This window comes from Bufo bufo, chromosome 2 (assembly GCF_905171765.1).
Source record: "Bufo bufo chromosome 2, aBufBuf1.1, whole genome shotgun sequence".
In the NCBI taxonomy this organism is placed as follows: Eukaryota; Metazoa; Chordata; class Amphibia; order Anura; family Bufonidae; genus Bufo; species Bufo bufo.
This window is the reverse complement of record NC_053390.1, coordinates 288,688,632-288,709,157: the sequence shown is the minus strand read 5'-3', so window position 1 is coordinate 288,709,157 and position 20,526 is coordinate 288,688,632. Positions and strand designations below refer to the sequence as shown.

At 44.7% G+C, this 20,526-nt stretch overlaps 2 protein-coding genes across 2 annotated transcripts in view; one reads left to right on the top strand and one right to left on the bottom strand.

Annotated features, from left to right (window-relative positions):
- Nucleotides 1–2,838, bottom strand: LOC120988909 (cytochrome b-c1 complex subunit 9). The gene is made up of 2 exons (XM_040416688.1): nucleotides 2,648–2,838; nucleotides 1–283 (listed from the first exon to the last, which is right to left on the bottom strand). Exons 1-2 carry the CDS (start codon nucleotides 2,786–2,788, stop codon nucleotides 236–238), a joined length of 189 nt encoding a protein of 62 aa, XP_040272622.1. The 5' UTR covers nucleotides 2,789–2,838; the 3' UTR covers nucleotides 1–235.
- A 43-nt stretch (nucleotides 2,839–2,881) lies between these two features.
- ZMAT5 (zinc finger matrin-type 5) overlaps nucleotides 2,882–20,526 on the top strand; it is a 35,918-nt gene continuing 18,273 nt past the window's right edge. Inside the window, exons 1-3 of the mRNA XM_040416687.1 lie at nucleotides 2,882–3,172; nucleotides 10,095–10,157; nucleotides 13,070–13,150. Of these exons, the coding sequence (XP_040272621.1) occupies nucleotides 3,046–3,172; nucleotides 10,095–10,157; nucleotides 13,070–13,150 (271 nt within the window). The 5' untranslated portion in view covers nucleotides 2,882–3,045. The remainder of the gene's footprint in view (nucleotides 3,173–10,094; nucleotides 10,158–13,069; nucleotides 13,151–20,526) is intronic.

Genomic DNA, 20,526 nt, shown 5'->3' with positions numbered 1-20,526 from the left:
TTAAATAGACATCTGTTTATTACAACACGTTGAGAACAGGATACTAAGAAGTAGGTGGCGAGTTTAACAATGTGATTCCTCCATCAATCCGTAGCAGCAAGTCAAGGATGACATTACATTGCGATTTTGGTAATAAGGTGTATCCATGAAGTCACAGAACGCAGGCGAGGCTTGCCCCCACGCACAAACCAATCCTCCGTGAAGAATCTGTGTTCTGGGCCTCTTGAACGCTCTTCTACTCTTCAGTTTGTTCATACTGGTGCTTGATGTGTTTCCACAATTTCTAGAATAGAGCAACAAGGAATTTCACATTAATCAGCGCAGAACATGGCTGGTACCTCCTGTTTTATATAGCTTTACACCTACCAAGAGGAAGTATGTACAGAGTATTACTTTGATATATTTAATCAGCCTATGGTGCTTTACTACTATATATATTCTATAGGGGATGGACACCTTCAAATATCTTGGTGCTCGACAGGCCAATCATTAAAACTAACAGGTTTAAGGTGGGCTCTAAAACCATATTCTCCCCACAAGAAATATTCCCTAATATAGAAATTATGTAGCATGCCGCAATTCCATAAAAATGTAAAGAGTCATTTTTACTATATGGGCCCTGTATTCAGGAATCTGGCCACATGCATGAAGTCAGGCATTCCGCTTACGGTTTTTGCAGTGTCCAAGTCTTAGTGTCAGATGTTTGACGGGGAATATACAAAGACTGTTGGTTGTTTCCACAGTAAAAATGTATTGACCAAGTGTCTCAGATTTTATCAATAGAGTGAGGGCTTAGTCCATATGTTATGCTTGCATCTATTATTATAGTGCATTATGTTCTGTGACTGTATAAATGTAGCCATGTACATCCGCAACATTCATTATCATATCATGCAGGAGGTTTTATATATATTTTTTACGTGATTGTTTCCACAGTAAACCAAAAGAAATTTCTAAAACATTTTACATGGGGAAAAAAAAGCAACCTGAAACAAGTTAAAATCAGTTCTGCTAAACGAGTGAAACGCTTGTTCAACGGCTGATCCTTAACGCTTCCTTCCCGATAAGCGCCTGTAGCATTGCACAATGGAAACCGACCTTACGCGTTCAGACTGGCGGTGCTGTCTAATACCACTGCTGCTACTCTATACAAACTGCAAAACACTTACCTTACCATCTTTGCCAACTAGTAGTTCCATGGTATGATGGGCTGTGCTCCAGCCGGTGGCACTTCTCCGTGCTTTATGACGTCACTGCACGATCCTAAGTGTTTCGGAAAAATTATTTTCCTTCATCAGGGATCCCTGACGTGACCTTTGATATTAGAAATGCCGCTGGCTGGGGCACACTCCTAACATGGCATGGAACCACTAGCTGGCTCATCGTACCTTGGCAATAAAGCAGCAGATTATATCAGATGAGGAACCTGCAGAAAATACCCACAAACTGTATCGGAATAGCAGCCAACGAAGTGCACGAGTGGGAACAGATAACTGAGTGATCTCCTTACACCCACAACACTGCCAATTGTATTTGTGCTAAGCTGGTTGGCCATTGTAGTGGAGCAGATAGATAGCAGGGTACGCCAAGTGTAAAATCAGTACAGCAATGGTGTGAGAAGGCAACCCAAAGAGGGTTTCCAAGATAATGGCCGTTATCACCTAGACCCAGGAGAGCGTGGTCCCCAATGAAAAAACAGTCACCTGCACCCTGGCTCTGTTCGGCAATCTTCCGGCCAGGGTACAGACCAGTGACCGGTCTCAGCATTTACATTCGGGACACATCACCATTAAGACCAGTCAATGGCTGCAGAGTCACAAGTGACCCTCTCTGGAAGTGATTGTCATACGCTAGGTAGAAACTGCTGTAATCCTGGAAAATGACTTTAAAAGGGTCATCGATCATCATATAGCCAACCACATGATATGCTGTGAAGGTCAGACAGGGGACCAGCATCTGCAAAGTGGTCGACAGTAACCCCTTCTTGCATTGGCTTCAATGGAGGAGAGGTGGCCTCACATGGCTCTCCCCACTGAGGTCTATGGGAGTTATAAAAATCCAACATGACTGACTGACCAGACCCCATTATCCGGATACATGGAGGTACCAGAGGAGGCAGCATCTGAACCGCATTCACGTACCTAGGAGGAGATTTTCAATATTGGTGCAGGGAGTAGTAGCCGGTCACCTTGCTTCCTTCTGATCGATATGGGCACCGCTGTACCAGTGATGATACATATCTTATCTGTACTGTACAGTAGAATGCACACCCCATGTAGAAACGTATACCGCACAATACATGCAGAATCTATATGGTATACAGTCGCTGGCATCAGGGGTGCACATTCTGACAGCGTGGTGTGAACAGAGGCTGAAAGGATATCAGATGGATCGGGAAGACCCTAGTACTTCACAATGGACTTTCCTCCCATTTACATAGAACATGGCCAGACCCCACAATGCCAGCCTGTGACAGGGGCGCCATCTACAGGACATGTCCTTGCCCTTCCTTCAATGTCCTTCAGACGTCGTCGCCGCCGCCACTGAATGCCGTCCTCTGTTGCAGCGCCGTGTAAACGGCTCCCATTCCCCGGCTGACCCCCTGTGCCCTTGAGCCATCCTACACAGGTCACCCCTATGTCCTTACCCCGCGGTTCAGGTGCTCGAACAAAGCGTCGGCTCCTTGGTCAAAAGCGCGCTCAAACAGGACGACCCCGAGCACGATGCCGAGGGTGAAGGTGGAGGTGCGGCGGAAAACGGAGCGGTATACGGTGTTCAGCACAGACATGGTGACAGTCGGCTGCTAACAGGAAGCGTCTCTCCGAGTGACGTGCTAAATGGCGGACAACTTCCTGTCACGTGACAGAAGGCCTGTATATTTGCGTTAACTGTTTCAGCGCTGTAGCGTGGCTACGCTGCGTTTACGTATACAAACCTGGAAAGCTGTAACATTGTGTGTGTTCTGCAGCGCCCCCTGACGGCCGGGAGGAGACATGACGGTGCTGTAGATATAAGTGTTAGAGGGGTTCTGCCGGCAAGGTAAGAATGGGCCGGCGGTACTTCTGCGACTACTGTGACCGGACCTTTCAGGACAATCTGCACAACCGCAAGAAACACCTGACTGGCGTGCAGCACCAGAAGAGTAAGAAGGCCTGGTATGACCTGTTCAGAGGTGAGGACCCCAACCAAGTTTTGAGACTGACACAAATTTTGGTTTTCACCAAGTTTGCTGCTTCAGTGTTTGGCCCCATTCACATGACTGGGGGCTGCGGTCACCACGGGTCTGCGGAATACGGATACCTTGTGTGGGCAGTCTACATTCTACATGAACATAAGGGCTCAACGCCCATGTTGCAAACTGTAAATAGCGGTCCACAATGCACGGGCACCAGCTGTGTGAATCCCGTATCGCGGGTCCGTGATCTGCAAGATATGGGCATTTCCTATCTTTTGAGGTGCAGACCTGAAAGCCCACGGAAGCGCTTGGTAGTGTTTCCGTGGGCTACCGATCCATGCCTAAGCACCGCAAAAGATGGGTCCCGTATCTTGTGGATCGCTGACCTATTCAAATCAATGGGTCTGCGGTCCGCAATACGGGCACGGAGCTCTTACATCGCGTGCATGAGCCCATATTCTATAGTTTATGGAATGGACCCACGAAGGAGGACAGCACACTGATGCCATCTTCTTTGCCCAAGTACGTGATGCCCGCTGGATGGCGGCTGCTTTCCTTGTCACAGCCACTCCCACTGTGCGGCTGCATCTCTTCATGCCCAGTGTCAGATCGGTTGGGAGATCATGCAGGGACAACACCTTTAAGAGGAATGCCAAGACTTGGCCAAAACATTGCATTTTCTGATGCGGGATTGCATGTGGAAAATCCACAGTGTGTCATTGTCATTGTCACTGGGGACAAAACAGAATGCATTCTATTCCATTTGGTTGCGTCTCCATAGCAGACAGAATAACACTGCAAGCAGCGTTTTTCTGTCCGCGATGTGGTGCGGAGCAAGACGGATCCGTCCTGGCACACAATGTAAGTCAATGGGGACGGATCCATTTTATCTGACACAATAGAAAACTGATCCGTCCCCCATTGACTTTCAATGGTGTTCAAGACGGATCCGTCATGGCTATTGAAGACATAATACAACCGGATCCGTTCATAACGGATGGATGCAGTTGTATTATTGTAACGGAAGCGTTTTTGCTGATCCATGATGGATCCTGCAAAAACGCTGTGATGTGGATTTTACATTTGCAGCATGTCGCTTTCTGCTGTGGATATGTTCCAAAATCCATAGCGGATTTGCTGCTGCAGATAATCCATGGTGGACCCGTCGTATGTTGCCGTACCCTAAGATATTCTGTGATATACCTGAAAAATGGCTATACTCACTGATGCAAGGTGCATTATGTGGTGCTGCAGAACAGGAAATATATCTGTCTCGGACCTCTTTAAAGAGATGCTCTGCAGCAGCTAAGGGGCTTATATTTAAAGGGGTTGGTCAAATAACAGGGAAGGTGTTAAAAAGGTTGTCCAAGTTTGCTATTGATGGCATATCCTCAGGATAGGTCATCAAGATCTGATCAGTGGGGTCCGGTACCACTGGCAATCAGCTGTTTGAAGAGGCGTAGCACTCCACTGAGCGTTGCGGCCTCCTCACAGATTACCAAGCACAGCCCTGTCCATTTGATCATGGTATTGCTATTGCAGCCCAGGCCCATTCACTTGAATAGGACTGAGCTGTACCCAGGCCATGTGACCTATGAGCATGATGTCACTGACCTAAGAAAAGGCCAGAGCGCCGCAGTCCCTTCAAACAGGGAGTCAGACCCCACTAATCAGATAATCATGCCCTATCCTAAGGATAGACCATCAATATCAAAATCTCGAACAATCCCTTTAAAATAAAAAAGCAAGCTATACTTACCAGTTTAAACCCACTTTGTTCCTGCACCGATCCTTCTTTTCCACTGCACTCCACTGTTCTTGGGTGCAAAAAAACCCATATAGTACCACCAATAACCCCAAGAAAAATTACAAAGAAAATATATATATATATATATATATATATATATATATATATATATATACATATATATATATATCAATAAAAGTTTATTGAATCTCATAAATAATGACACTGTATAATAAATAGGGCAAAAGCCCCAGGTAAATGCTACAGAGATGAAGCCCAAACAGGGCTGATGGGACTAGGTCAATAGGGCAGCCAAAAGAGAGAAACAGATTTCAAAAAGTATTTCCATGTAACCAATATTATATTAATCAAATATATCATATGGACACTCTGTGGGGGGTCACTAAAAAAAATGCAGCGCTATAGTAATATATCCACATATATTAAATAAGTAGATCCTTAAAGGATAACTGTCACATTTAGACCCCAATTTCTGGTCTGCGCTGGTTCAACCCTGCATCCTCCAGCTCTGCTGAGTGAGGGAGTGTCTGCCAAGCGCAGGGACAGGGAGAAGTGCACACAGCCCAGGCAGGCACTGTTATCAGCTGCTGGGGAGGACCTGGCTTTAATCATTTACTTACAGTCCCTGGCTGTCAGTAATACGAGTCTGCACGCAGCCTGCTTCTGCTCCGTCCTTCAACAGACCATGCCTAGCAACCCTATTTTAAAGGGACACTGACAGGCCCAATAAGCATAATTATCTATATATATGCATGCACAGGTCTTCTAATGTGTATTAAAAACATATAAGTATGACCCCTGTCCACCTTATAAATACAGCAAACTGATGTTTTATAACCTGAAGTAACCGCTTTTCTTTCTGCCCAAGGGGCGGCGTTTTAGCTTCACCTCTGCCCAGCCAGCCGCCCCCCAACTACCGTTTTAAAGTGCCGCCCAGCTCATCAATATTCACTTCGCTGGGCGGCTTCTGCTGTCCCCGACGTTCCGAGATCCGGCGCATGCCCAATAGAAAGCTATGGGTGCCGGGCGCATGCGCAGAAGCTGAAAGGTAGTCCGATGCCCATAGCTTTCTATTGGGCATGCGCCGGATCTCGGAACGTCGGGTACAGCAGAAGGCGGCGCTTCAAAACGGCGGTTGGAGGGCGGCTGGCTGGGCAGAAATGAAGCTGAAACGCCGCCCCTTGGGCAGAAAGAAGAGCGATTACTTCAGGTTATAAAACATCAGTTTGCTGTATTTATAAGGTGGACAGGGGTCATACTTATATGTTTTTAATACACATTAGAAGACCTGTGCATGCATATATAGATAATTATGCTTATTAGGCCTGTCAGTGTCCCTTTAAGCACAGGTAAAAATAGGCAGTACAGGGAACAAAAATGTGGAATTAAGGGGTAATTGAATACACTGTGAAAAGTTTAATATCACCTTGGTGGCCCTATTTAATCACCACAATCCAATACTCCCCAAAAAAATATGACAGTTATACTTTAAATGCAAAGGGGTGAGTGACCATTAATACTATGGCGCTGTATCAGCAGGAGGTTCCCACAGAAATAGCATAAATGCGTGGGCAAAGATCACAATACAGATCAAAATATTTCATACCTGGAAAGGGAATAGGTACAAAATGTGAGTGGTTACAGCTCAGTGGTGTCGTGGTCAAGGTAGATCGACGATATACTGTTAATCTGGCAGGGCTCAATAGCTGATTTAGAGATATTTTTACAACACCTCAATTTTAATCTGCTAAATATCAAACTGACTTGGAAATATAGTTACTCTCAGATTGAGTTCCTTGATATTCTGCTGATTAGGGCTTATTCACACGGCCGTAGCGCTCCCGTGACCGTATTGCGGGTCCGCAATACAAGGGGCACCAGCCGTGTACATTAATCATCAGCAAATCCAGAGATGCGGAATGGAACCCCACGGAAGCACTACGGAGTGCTTCCGTGGGGTTCCGTTCCGTGCTTCCGTTGCGCAAAAAAATAGAACTTGTTCTATATATTATTTTTTTGCAGAATGCACGGATCGCGGACCCCATGAAGTTAATGGGTCCGCGATCCGCATGCGGCTGCCCCACGGTCGGTGCTCGTGCATTGCGGTCCGCAATGCATTGCGTACACGGGCAGCACACAGTCATGTGAATGAGCCCTTAGGGAAAGAGGAAATCAATTCTATTCTGCATTCAGGGTCCTCCCATTACCCACAGACAGTTAGAGGTATCCCAATTGGACAATTCTTAAGCCTCTGCCGTATCTGCTCCAGTGGTCAGAGATCTGAGACTCAAGCGCGTGATCTATACAACAGATTTCGAGATAGAGGTTACAATCAGAGAGACATTAATAAGGGATATTTAAGAGCGAAAAAGTCCCAACATGACCAACTCTTGGTGAGTAGAAACAACAAACGTAGGAATGAGAATATAGGAAATTTTGAATCTCAACCAAGATTTATAACACCCTTCAACTCCCAATGGGGTGCTATGCGCTCTATTATCAACATATATTGGCCAGTTCTTTTATCGGACTGTGACCTGAATAAAAACTTAGCGGATCAACCACTGATTACGTGGAGGAGGTCGCGCCATTTAGACATGTCCCACCACCCACACGTAACGGGTTGAGTGGTCGTGGACCACCATGGGGTTCTTTAGCCTGCGGTCACTGCAGTGCTTGCCAATACATGTTGAAGAATAATACATTCCATGATGCTAAGAGCACACGCAAATTTTAAATTGTTCACCACATCACTTGCCGCACTTTGGCGGTTATTTATTTTGCAGTGTGTCCTTGTAACAAGGTATATGTTGACATGACCACACAGGATTTGAGGGTCCATATACTTAAACATGCGAGCAAAATTAGATCAGCTCAATCAGTAGGTGCTGATGTACTTGCCCATTTACAACCCTTGGCTAAGCATTTTAGAGATAAAGATGCATGTGACCCCAAGGGTCTACGGGTAAGGGGGATTGATAGAGTCCTTCTGGGATCCAGAGGAGGGGATTTAAAGAAACAACTTTTACAAGAAGAAACTAAATGCTAACATCGATACCAAAGGATGATCATATGGGCCAAGATGGTCTCTCCCACATAGCCACGTTTTGCACTATTATGAATTTTTGAGTTTTAATTATTTATGCTTGTTTTCTGCCATTTATATTCACGGTTGTTGTCTTTATGCATGATTGATGCATGCATCCTGCTGTAATGATGAATGGATTTGTTCACTATCATTGCTATTTATTTATTCACACATTGAATCATGCTATATAACAGTGATGGCGAACCTTTTAGAGACCGAGTGCCCAAACCGCAACCCCAAAACCCCCTTATTTATCGCAAAGTGCCAACGTGGCAAGTTAACCTGAATCCTACAGTCCAGTATAGTGTATCTTCCATGTACTTTATCATGTAGTAGCTATAATAGCCTGTCTACATTCAGTGTGCTGCTTGTGCTGTTCATGGTGCGTCCTGCGCTGATGAATGGCAGGAAAGGTCTAAGGCATATTGGTACACTCCGACTTTTTCCAGGGTGTCGGTGCCCACAGAGAGGGCTCCGAGTGCCACCTCTGGCACCCGTGCCATAGGTTCGCCACCACTGCTATATAAGATTTTATGTTGTTTCATTTATGTTTTTATGCACAATGTACTTTAGTTTGTAATCGGTGTCTTTCTACTGTATGCTTCATCACATGTTTATTGTCATTTTAATTTATTGGTGATGGTTCAGTTATTCTAGACAGAGTTTTACCTTGCCCTTATAGATCTCCTAATATGTCCTTTTCACTAGCTCTATACCCGCCAATATGTTTCCACCTGGAATTGAGCGCAGCCTGTTGATGCGCTGTGGAATTGCATCGCGCTGTGCTCAGTTTACTATCCCCATAGCAACGAAAGCCATACGTGCCTCCTTGTGATTCCGGTCACGTGCATGGCTTCGGACGCAGTTCTCGCTCGTCATTTTTGTGCACGGTCACCTGACATGCTGTCCACGTTACACGTGTGTTTGGGGAGATGCCTTTGAGCGCCGTGGCGTTGCTTTTTCTACATCATCATCGCTCTTTATTTACAGGTGTTAACTATTTTGAGGCCTATTTATCATCCCACTTTTTTAGTTTTATTACCTCCTGACGAAGCTGTATATTGAAACGCGCGTTGAGGGTTTCTGCCACACGGGGCATAATTGGGACCATCACCGCTATGGGTATCTATATGATTTATTGAATTGATACTGCTGGTATATTCTGTATTGTGATTTTTTTTCCCACGCATTTATGCTATTTCTGTGGGGATCCCCTGCTGATACAACGCTACAGTATTAATGGTGACTCACCCCTTTGCATTTAAGGATCTACTTATTTCATATATGTGGATATATTACTATAGCGCTGCATTTTTTCCAGTGACCCCCACAGAGTGTCCATATGATATATTTGATTTATATAATATTGAGTGGTTACATGGATATACCTTTTAAAATCTGTTTATCTCTATTGGCTGCCCTATTGACCTAGTCCCATCAGCCCTGTTTGGGCTTCATCTCTGTAGCATTTACCTGGGGCCTTTGCCTATTTGTTATACAGATTTTTTTTTTAATCGAATTTGGCTAGATCCCCCTCTTACTTTTGTGTATTGGTTGTTATTGAGGTTTGATTGGTTGTCATGTTCTTGGGTGCAGCCATAATGTCCCATTTACCTCACATGATCCTTGCAGCCAATCACTAGCCTCCGTGATGTAGGGTACAAAACCACTGAGACCAGTGATTGGCTGCTGTGGTCATCTGTGCGATTCGGGCAGTCATGTAAAGGCCTGGCCGGGAGGACCAAACCGGTGGTCCTGGAGTAGAAGGGGTTTGAATCGGTAAGTATACATTGTTTTATTATTTTAACACCCTCCCTTCCATTTAACAATCTTTATTTTAACTCTGGCAACCACTTTAATAATTTCGCCAATGTATGACTAAGAAGATTTGGTGTCCCCTCGGAGCAGTCTATATGATAATGGGGTCTCTCAGTGACTGTTAATTTAGGAGGTACATTATCCAGTATACACAGTATGTACAGTTCCTGTTCATTTTGTGGATTGTTGTGGAGAGTTGTAGACCTCTCTTACCTTTTTGTATTTTCTCTCTCTCTTTATATTAGATGCTTCAGAGATCCTTGCAGAAGAGGAATGTAAGAAACTGTGCAGACGCTTTCTCCAGACAGGTGGGTATTATCCTTCAAGGGCACCTGTCAGCAGATTTGTACCTATGAAACTGGCTGACCTGTTACATGTACACTTGGCAGCTGAAGGCATCTGTGTTGGTCTTATGTTTATATGTGCCCGCATTGCACATAATAAAACATAAATGTTGTATTATATGCAAATGAGCCTCTAGGAGCAACGGGGGCAGTGCCATTACACCTAGAGGCTCTGCTTTGTCTACAACTGCTGCGACCTGTGCACTTTGACAGGGCCAGGCAGGCGTGATCACTTTGACACTGCCTCAGCTTGTCTATCAGTGCACAGTGCATGGCATTCGCAGAGAGAGTTTAGCCTCTAGGTGTAATGGCAACGCCCCAGTTGCTCCTAGAGGCTCATTTGCATATATTCAAATATATTTTCTCAACCATGCGGGCACATATAAACATGGGACCAACACAGATGCCTCCAGCTGCCAAGTGCCCATGTAACAGGTCAGCCAGTGTCATAGGTACAAATCTGCTGTCCATCATGATGCGAAGGTGACATGATTTTAATGCCTCTGCTGTCATTAGCTTTTATTAGCTTTTGTGTATATGAATGTGATCCAGTTAAAGGTGAAGATGAAATCCAAACCTCTTTCTTAAAGGGAATTTCCCATTTCATAAAATGCGTTACTTCACTTTATGATCAGAAGAGATCTGACCTCCTGACTACCCACCAATCATAAAAATGAAGGGGCTGCAGTGGTGATTTGTGCTGTGACCCCTTCACGGTCTTTCCCCGCACAGTGATGGTCACCAACTGTTTTGGGGAACTGCAGGACTACTTGATTCATTTGAATGGGGCTGGCAGCAGTTCTCTGTACAGCCGGGTGGCAGCCTGCTGGTCTGTGGAGAACAGTAAAGGGGCTGCACAGTTGAATCACTGAATTTCATGTCATTAGTGAGTCTCATTGCTTTTCTTTATTGGGTATTTTTTTTCTTCTGTTTTTCGAGTGCAGTTTTACCACTTAAAAACAGCAAAACACACAGGTACATAGAATTTAATGACAGGGATGGAGTGTTGGGTTTTTCCTCCAAAAATGATAATAATATACCCTCAGGTGAATAAACATAAAATGTAACTTTTATTGGTCAACAACATTAAAACGCTATGTCAATAGCTAAAAAAACTGTATCTTAGTTATCCTCAAATCTGAACACAGCAAGATATGGGTACACGTGGCATCCTTCAGAAATGCGTTGGGACCAAACAGTTTAGTTATCGATCGCCTCCTGTAGTTGTGGTGGAGTGTTTGTGGGTGTTAAAGGGACTGTGTCATCAGAAAATGAGCTTTTGTTTAAATTATGTTTTTATGTTAAACTTTATTTTCTTTTTAGAATTTTGGTGAGTATTTTTAAATTTTTCCATGTCACTATTCATATTTAATTAAATCTTTATAATCCTGCAATTTTTGCACTGGGCACTAGTGCTGATATTAGGTGACGATTTCCTGTTCTGTACAGGTAACTTCTCAGTACCTGTTCTCATTATCACCAGTTACAGCTTATCGGTTTCCTCCTGACCTCTGCACAAGTGTCACAGAGCATGCCTAGAAAACTTTCCCATAGAAGTCACTGGGGGTCACCTCCTGTCCATTGTCTCTATGGCCCATGTAGCTGCTCTCAAATACAGGAACTCATAACATACTTTAGGCCTAGTGGCCAGTGTGAAAACTGCAGCGTATGGGGTGACGTTGTCCATTATAGCTGGAAATGCAACGGTTGTTTTCATGACTCCAGTGCTTGCAGCACAACCTAGTAGTTTCACCCATGTGCCCTGATGGCAAAACATGGCATGTCAGGACATTGTGGTAGCACTGCAATTGGGCTGTTGAGATCAGGGTCAGGTTCCAGATGCGTCACCGTTGTCTGGGGAAGTGCTTTGTAGATCTGTTGCATATTTAATATATGCAAATGAGCCTTTAGGAGCAACGGGGGCATTACCATTACACCTAGAGGCCATGCCCTCTGAACTTTGACAGGGCCAGGTATGATGACATTTACACTGCTTGGCCTTGTGAATCAAAGTGCAGAGGGCGCAGCAGCTGCAGAGAGAGCCGAGCCTCTCGTATGAATTTCCACAGCGGTGCCTATAAATATACTAGCGTGTATAAACTTGATCGGACAATGTTAGAAATAGAACAGAAGCATTACGCACTTCCACAAATCCCTGCTGCTGTTGTTCCAGTGCTGCGTCGGTCACTGCTGCTCTTCACTTTCTGTCCAGTCTCAACATGCTGGAAATGCCCATTCATCTAATCACTTGCTGAGGCAGGTGATTCACAAAGCAGACCTTTCCTGGAATTTTCTGAGTGTTGCGCCTGGACAGGAAGTGGAGTGCAGTGGGAACCAGAGCAGTGTCAGCGGCCTTGGATTGGTGGAGGTGAGTAAAGCTTGAGTGTTTTTGTTTTTTTAAATTAATAATAATAATAATAATAATATTATTATTTTTAATATTGTTTGTGTATGTATATGTGTGTGTGTGTGTATATATATATATATATATATACATATATATATATATATGTGTGTGTGTGTATTTATTTATTTATTTATTTTATGCACTTATATAGCGCTACTATATTCCGCAGCGCTTTACAGACATTAGCATCCAACTGTCCCCAATGGGGCTCACAATCTAAGGTCCCTATCAGTATGTCTTTGGAGTGTGGGAGGAAACCATACAAACTCCATGTAGATGTTACCCTTGGTCGAATTCGAACCTAGGACCCCAGCGCTGCAAGGCACCAGTGCTAACCACTGCTGGACAGATATATATATATATATATATATATATATATATATTACATTTTTTATTTTATTTTTTTACATTTCAGCCTAGAAAACCCCTTTAAAACAAAACTCTCCTTTTTTTTTCTTTGTTCTCTCAGGTCAGTGTGACTTTGGTCCTTCCTGCCGTTTCTCACATATGACAGCAGAAGACCTGGATGCTTTAAAGGCCCATGTGGAAGGTTAGTATCACATTCTTCACCAGTCTAACTCAAATACCCCACTACACACATTTTATCTCAACTACTATTAAGGAAAAGTGGCTTGATTCAGGCTGTTGCTTCAATTTTCTAAAGGACGTCTGGAAAATAAGAGCTGGAATTTGACTGGTTGCTTGTTCTGATTAATGTCCCTCAGTGATGACCACACTGTCTTTTCATACAACCCATGATGCAGGCACAAAGTGGGAACTTATTATCCCAATTGCCATAGAAAATGTTGGCATTATATAAATGATTATGATGGTTATTGCTTAAGTTGTAAGTACATACACTGAATGTAGGGTCAGAAGGGCTTGCTGGCATGTACCCTAGGGCTGGTGATGTCTTCTTAAAAAGCCAAAAAACTGGAGTTTAGCTTTAAGAGGTATTTGAGTTATGTCATATTGCTAGGTTATAACATTGTTATCAGTGGGAGTCTGACCCTCAGCCTTTTACCAGCATAGGGGCGCTCCTGTCCTCCCAATGTGCAAGGCCCTGCAGCACTATACCAGAACTGTGACCCCTTAATTCTAAAGATCAGTGGGGGTCTCGCCAATCTTAGTGATACATTCTCATTTTTAACATTAATAAAACTTATGGCTACACGGTTCACTAAGTAGGAAGTTGCAGTTTATGAATACACATTCGCAAATAAGTAGCAGCGTCTGAAAATCAAAATCAGACTGGCTGCCTACCTTCTTATAGACACCCCGGGTTTTGCTGCAGTCTGTTGTTGAAGCTCTATTAGCTGACTATGGGTTGTCCTACATTTGTCTTCTGGCAGCTGACGGTTAGCATTGGATGCATAGAATTGGAAGTTACAAAAGCCTGCAACTGCCAGGGCATCTCTGTAAAGATCTATTGCTCTTTATACTACCTTTTTATATGTGTGTGTGTAGTATTAAATAGCCCCTATAGGGACCAATGAAGGGATGATGTCTGGCGGGATCTACATTATTCAGGGATATCCTGAGATCTCTCTATATTGCTATGGAGAACGTCTAACTGGTAGAGTTAATGTGGCAAGACCTGAAGCTCCTCTATAATATTATAACGTAGGGGAAAGAAGAGGCCTCGGTGATATAGCAACACACTGATTATATATATATATATATATATATAATCTCTCTATATCAGTACAAACCAAAAGTTTGGACACACCTTCTCATTCAAAGAGTTTTCTTTATTTTCATGACTATGAAGGCATCAAAACTATGAATTAACACATGTGGAATTATATACATAACAAACAAGTGTGAAACAACTGAAAATATGTCATATTCTAGGTTCTTCAAAGTAGCCACCTTTTGCTTTGATTACTGCTTTGCACACTCTTGGCATTCTCTTGATGAGCTTCAAGAGGTAGTCCCCTGAAATGGTCTTTCAGCAGTCTTGAAGGAGTTCCCAGAGATGCTTAGCCCTTGTTGGCCCTTTTCCCTTCACTCTGCGGTCCAGCTCACCCCAAACCATCTCGATTGGGTTCAGGTCCGGTGACTGTGGAGGCCAGGTCATCTGGCGCAGCACCCCATCACTCTCCTTCATGGTCAAATAGCCCTTACTTTCAAAGTTTTCCCAATTTTTCGGCTGACTTACTGACCTTCATTTCTTAAAGTAATGATGGCCACTCGTTTTTCTTTACTTAGCTGCTTTTTTCTTGCCATAATACAAATTCTAACAGTTTATTCAATAGGACTATCAGCTGTGTATCCACCTGACTTCTCCTCAACGCAACTGATGGTCCCAACCCCATTTATAAGGCAAGAAATCCCACTTATTAAACCTGACAGGGCACACCTGTGAAGTGAAAACCATTTCAGGGGACTACCTCTTGAAGCTCATCAAGAGAATGCCAAGAGTGTGCAAAGCAGTAATCAAAGCAAAAGGTGGCTACTTTGAAGAACCTAGAATATGACATATTTTCAGTTGTTTCACACTTGTTTGTTATGTATATAATTCCACATGTGTTACCGTAATTCATAGTTTTGATGCCTTCAGTGTGAATCTACAATTTTCATAGTTATGAAAATAAAGAAAACTCTTTGAATGAGAAGGTGTGTCCAAACTTTTGGTCTGTAGTGTGTGTATGTATGTATGTATATATATATATATATATATATATATATATATATATATATATATATATATATATTATTAATGTAAAATTAAAAAAATCATTCTTCTGTCAACCACTACATTTACACTTTTTCATTTATTTGCTAATTTATATTGTTACCTGCTCAGTGTCCTCATTGACGCCATTAGGGGCTAAACCTAGAGAGTGATTATATCCCTCTGCAGGGGATAATTTTATTAATTCTGGATTGATACAGTGATGCAGGCATGTTTTATATTGTACCTGTGCTTATTCACTTGTTCTCTAAGTGTAAGGGTAGTTCGATCTAGAGTCATGAAAAAGCAAAGTACAACCTCTTTGAATTCTATGGTTTAAGTATTGGGACATATTAATAATTAAAAAAAGAAAAATCTGGTCCTTAAGGCCCATTTCAGACAAGCGAGCATTCCGCGCGGGTGCAATGCGTGATGCGAACGCATTGCGCCCGCACAGAATCCGGACCCATTAATTTCAATGGGGCTGTGTACATGTGCATTGGTTTTCACGCATCACTTGTGCGTTGCGTGAAAATCGCAGCACGTATCTTCTGCGTTTTTCATGCAACTCTGGCCCCATAAAAGTGAATAGGGCTTCAGTGAAAGATGGTTGCTAAGAGATGTTGTTTGTATACCTTCAGTTTTTTTATCACTCGCGTGCAAAACGCATTAAATCGCATTGCACCCGCGCGATAAAAACTGAACGCCATCGCAGACCAAACTGAATGACTTTGTTTGCGAAATCATGCATTTTTCACTGAATGCATTCCCAAAACGCATCCAGACCTAATCCGCACACGCTCGTCTGCAAGGGGCCTAATAGTCAGCAAATACAACCTCAGAGGAAGAACACAAGTGATTCCACCATATCATTATTTAACAAATATGAAGCCAGAATGGAAAAGTCAAGTGTAAAAAACAAAGTACACCCCATGAGTCACATGCTTGTAGGACCACCTTTAGCGCTAACTTGAAGTAATAATTTTCTGTATGACTTCAGTTAATTTTTAATAAAGACCAATTGAAAAAATTGATTTTTAGCTCAAAAGGAGTACAATGTGATTTCCTCCTTGTCATTGCGTTAACACGCGCCTGAATGCTCCAGACCTTCTAAGGACCAGATTTTTTTTATTTATTATGTCCTGATACATAAAACCATAGAATTCAAAGAGGGTGTACTTTGTTTTTCCCCTCACCCATGACGGCACCCCATGCGACCAGGGACCTCCCATCCGGGACAGGAAACCTGAGAAGATAAAAGGTTCACACCCCCACCAAGCACCAGTTCAGGTTTCCTGTCCTCCGGATGGGAAGTCTCTGGGAAGCTCACGTTGGATTTCACGTTGGTTCTCACCTACAGCCGGGGGGAGGCCCAGGTTCTTATCCGGTGGGTGGCCTCCCCCAGGTGGCGTCAGGCTCTCCGGGGCTGCTGCCTACAGTCTGGGCCTCTTCCCCCACATTCCGGCGCTGGCCTGAGGGAGCCGCTATGGCCGTGTTCGGGCGGCTTCCCTCCTTGCTCCCGGGTTGCCCGTCTTCCTGTCGGCGTCGGAAGGGGCGTCTGCGCATGCGCACGCCCCGACGCGGGGGGGCGGGGCTTGACCTGGAAGTTGGGTTGAGCGCCGATGTGTGCCCTGGCGCGTCTTTTAAAATATAAATGGGGCAGAGGGGGGGGGAACCCAGCCGGCTGATGTGGCACACAGTGTGGTGCTGAAGAGGCTCTTTGCGGTCAGCAAGATGTCAGAGCCTGCAGACGGACGCGCCGAACCCCTGGAACCCTCAAGGCCCGCGAGTCCGGTACCAGTCCTGAGGAGTGGGGGCTAAAGAAGGTGGTGAGATATATCCTTTTTTATTAATGGGGTGTTATCTGCCTGATTTGTGTAGGTGGCAAAGCCCCCCAAAAATGCGGCCTCAAAGACGAAGCATAAGGAGTGTGCAGGATGTAAGGTCCCCCTAGCTTCCTCCTATTCTAAGCCGTTATGCTCCCCATGTATTGATAAGTTGGTGGCAGAGGAGTCACGGAGCCTTTCCAGGAATATGCGATCTTTAATAAGATCTGAAGTGAAAGCATCCCTAAAATCCTTAACTACGAATCGTCCGCAGTCTCCGGGAAGATCTCCGGATATGAGGGATTCGGATATAGACCGTTCGGACGCGGAGGAAAGAGAAGCAGGCCAGTTACTCTCCGATGATAATACTTCGTCAGCAGAAGAAGAAACAGGGGGATCCCTTTTCTCGCCTGAAGATACCCAAAACCTCCTTAAAGCGGTCAGAGCGACGATGCAATTAGAAGAGGTGAAACAGCCTAAATCAACAGCAGACGTTGCCTTTCAGGGGTTAGGTCCCAGAAAGCAGAGAGTTTTTTTCCATTCATGAGAATGTGCAGGCATTAATTAAAAAGGAATGGAAGAATCCTGATAGGAAGTTTTTTATTCCAAGCTCTGTCAAAAGAAAATATCCCTTTGATGAAAAGGTAGCAGCCTGTTGGGACAAGGCCCCTATTGTTGATGCTCCGGTGGCAAAGATTGCCAAGAAGTCTGCTCTTCCGTTCGATGACCTGGGTAACCTATCTGATCCTCTGGATAAAAAAGCGGATTTTTATTTGAAGAAGGCCTGGGAATCATCCTCTACCTGCTTGAGGCCGGCGGTTGCAGCATCATGGGTCTCTAGGTCACTACATATCTGGCTGGAACAGCTGGAACAGCATCTCAGTGAGAAGAAACCAAGAGAAGAAGTTTTGGCCTCTCTTCCCACCTTTTTTAAGGCTGTTGATTTTTTAGCCGATGCCTCCACAGATATAGTTAGGTTCTCAGCCAGATCATCCGCCTTATCCAATGCAGCTAGAAGAGCTATCTGGCTGAAGTCCTGGAAGGCGGATCAGGGTTCTAAGGCTAGGTTATGCGCTATCCCCTGTGAGGGTGACAGGCTCTTTGGGTCTTCCCTTGATGATATACTTGAAAAGGCCTCGGATAGGAAGAAGGGTTTTCCAGCTCCTCAACGCCCCCCTTTTTTCGTAGATACCAAGGCAAAAGGCAAAGGGGTCGGCAGTATGATAAAAGGGAAAAGGATAGATTTCCTAAGAAATCCGGAGGTTTCCTCTTTAAACCCCAAGATCAAAGGCCCAAAGATAAGCAATGACGCCGAATCCCAGGTAGGGGGAAGGTTATCTCTCTTTCTCCCAGCCTGGAAAAACATAACCAAGAACGGCTGGATCCTGGGGGGGATTGGAGAGGGGTTCCGGCTGGAGCTTCTGACCCGTCCCCGGGACTCGTTCAGGCTAACAGATTACCCCAAGGATCTAGTCAAGAGACAGGCCTTAGAGTCAGAGGTCCTGCTACTTCTGCGAAAAGGGGTGGTTGTCCCGGTTCCGCAGGCAGAGAGGGGCAGGGGTTTTTACTCTCCTCTTTTTTTAGTAAAAAAAACCCAATGGATCCTTTCGGGTAATCCTGAACCTGAAGAAATTAAACAAATTCCTCAGCTACAAAAAATTCCGCATGGAGACCATAAGGTCGGCCATAGATCTACTATCAAAGAATTGCTGGATGGCGACTCTGGACTTAGAGGACGCGTACTACCACGTGCCAATACATGTGTCCTCCCAAAAATATTTGAGGACAGCAGTCTGGGTTCAGGGGGAATGTCTACACCTGCAATACAGAGCCCTCCCCTTTGGGGTTTCTCAAGCCCCCAGAATCTTCACAAAGGTGATTGCGGAAGTAGCCTCCTTCCTAAGATTGTCAGGGGTTCCGTTGCTGCCATACTTGGACGACTTCCTGTTTATTTCCCAGACCAAAGGGCTTGATTCAAAACATCGAGGTTTCCTGCGCCCTGTTAAAGAGCCTGGGCTGGAAAATAAATTGGAAGAAGTCTTGCCTAACTCCATCCCAGAGTCGTGTATTTTTAGGCATCCTTTTAGACTCCCGAGTAGAAAAGTCCTTCCTCCCGTCCGCCAAGATATTCTCCATCAGAGAGCATGTTTTGGATCTTTTCAGATCCTACCTCTGCTCGTTCAGGAGGGCAATGGCAGTGCTGGGCCACCTGACAGCAACCTTTCCAGCGGTCCTATATGCACAGGCTCATACAAGGAAGCTACAGTCATGCATCCTGCGCCAATGGGACGGCTGCAAGCAGTCGTTGGACCGGCTTTTCCACTTATCCGCAGAGGCGAGAGTGTCTCTTCTTTGGTGGACTGTGACAGAAAATCTCTCAGCAGGAGTACCATGGGCCTTTCGGGATCCCATTGTAATAACAACGGACGCCAGCCCGTGGGGTTGGGGGCCCACTCGGAGAACAAGGGTTGGCAAGGGAGGTGGGATTTAAACACCAGGAAAGCCACCTCGAACCTCAAAGAACTGAAAGCAGTAGAGATGGCCTTAAAAGCAATAGCTCCAGACATATCCTTCAGAAACATAGTTCTATACTCAGACAACTTGACTACAGTGGCATACATCAACCATCAAGGCGGAACAAGAGTACCTTCTCTGGCAATACTCTGTCACCAGATCTTTCAGCTGGCAGAAATGGTGGTTTCCACCATTTTGGGAAGTAGGAAAGACACCACGGCCAGAAAATATAATAAGATCTGGGAAGTCTTTTCCTCCTTTTTAGGGATCAATCCTGACCCCTTTTCTCCTCCAGATGTCTCTAGGGTTCTAGATTTTTTACAAGCTGGCTTGGATAAGGGGCTTAGGGCTTCCACCCTAAGAGTACATGTGGCAGCCTTGAGTTACTTCTTCGATTCCCAGCTGGCCCTGCATCCTTGGGTTAAAAGGTTTCTGTCGGCAGCCTCCAGGATCCGCCCTTCGATAAGACCCTTGTCCCCTCCTTGGGACCTAAACACGGTCTTGACGGCCCTGTCACAGAAACCTTTTGAGCCCCTGTCAGATTTGCCAATAGATATGCTCTCTTTTAAGATGTCCTTTTTACTGGCCATTACTTCAGCTAGGAGGATCTCAGAGATTCAGGCTTTCTCGGCTTTTCCTCCTTATACCCAGGTCTTGGATGACAAAGTTATCATTAGGCCTCTCCCGTCCTTCCAGCCAAAGGTGGTTTCGGACTTCCATAGAAGTCAGGATGTTGTCCTTCCATCTTTTTGCCCTAATCCCTCTAATAGTTTAGAAAGGGAGTATCATTGCCTTGACGTCAAAAGATGTCTACTTGCTTATTTAGAGTCTACCTCGGCCTGGAGGTTGGATGAAAACCTCCTTATTCAGTTTTGGGGTAGAAATAAGGGGCGGAAAGTGTCCACGGCG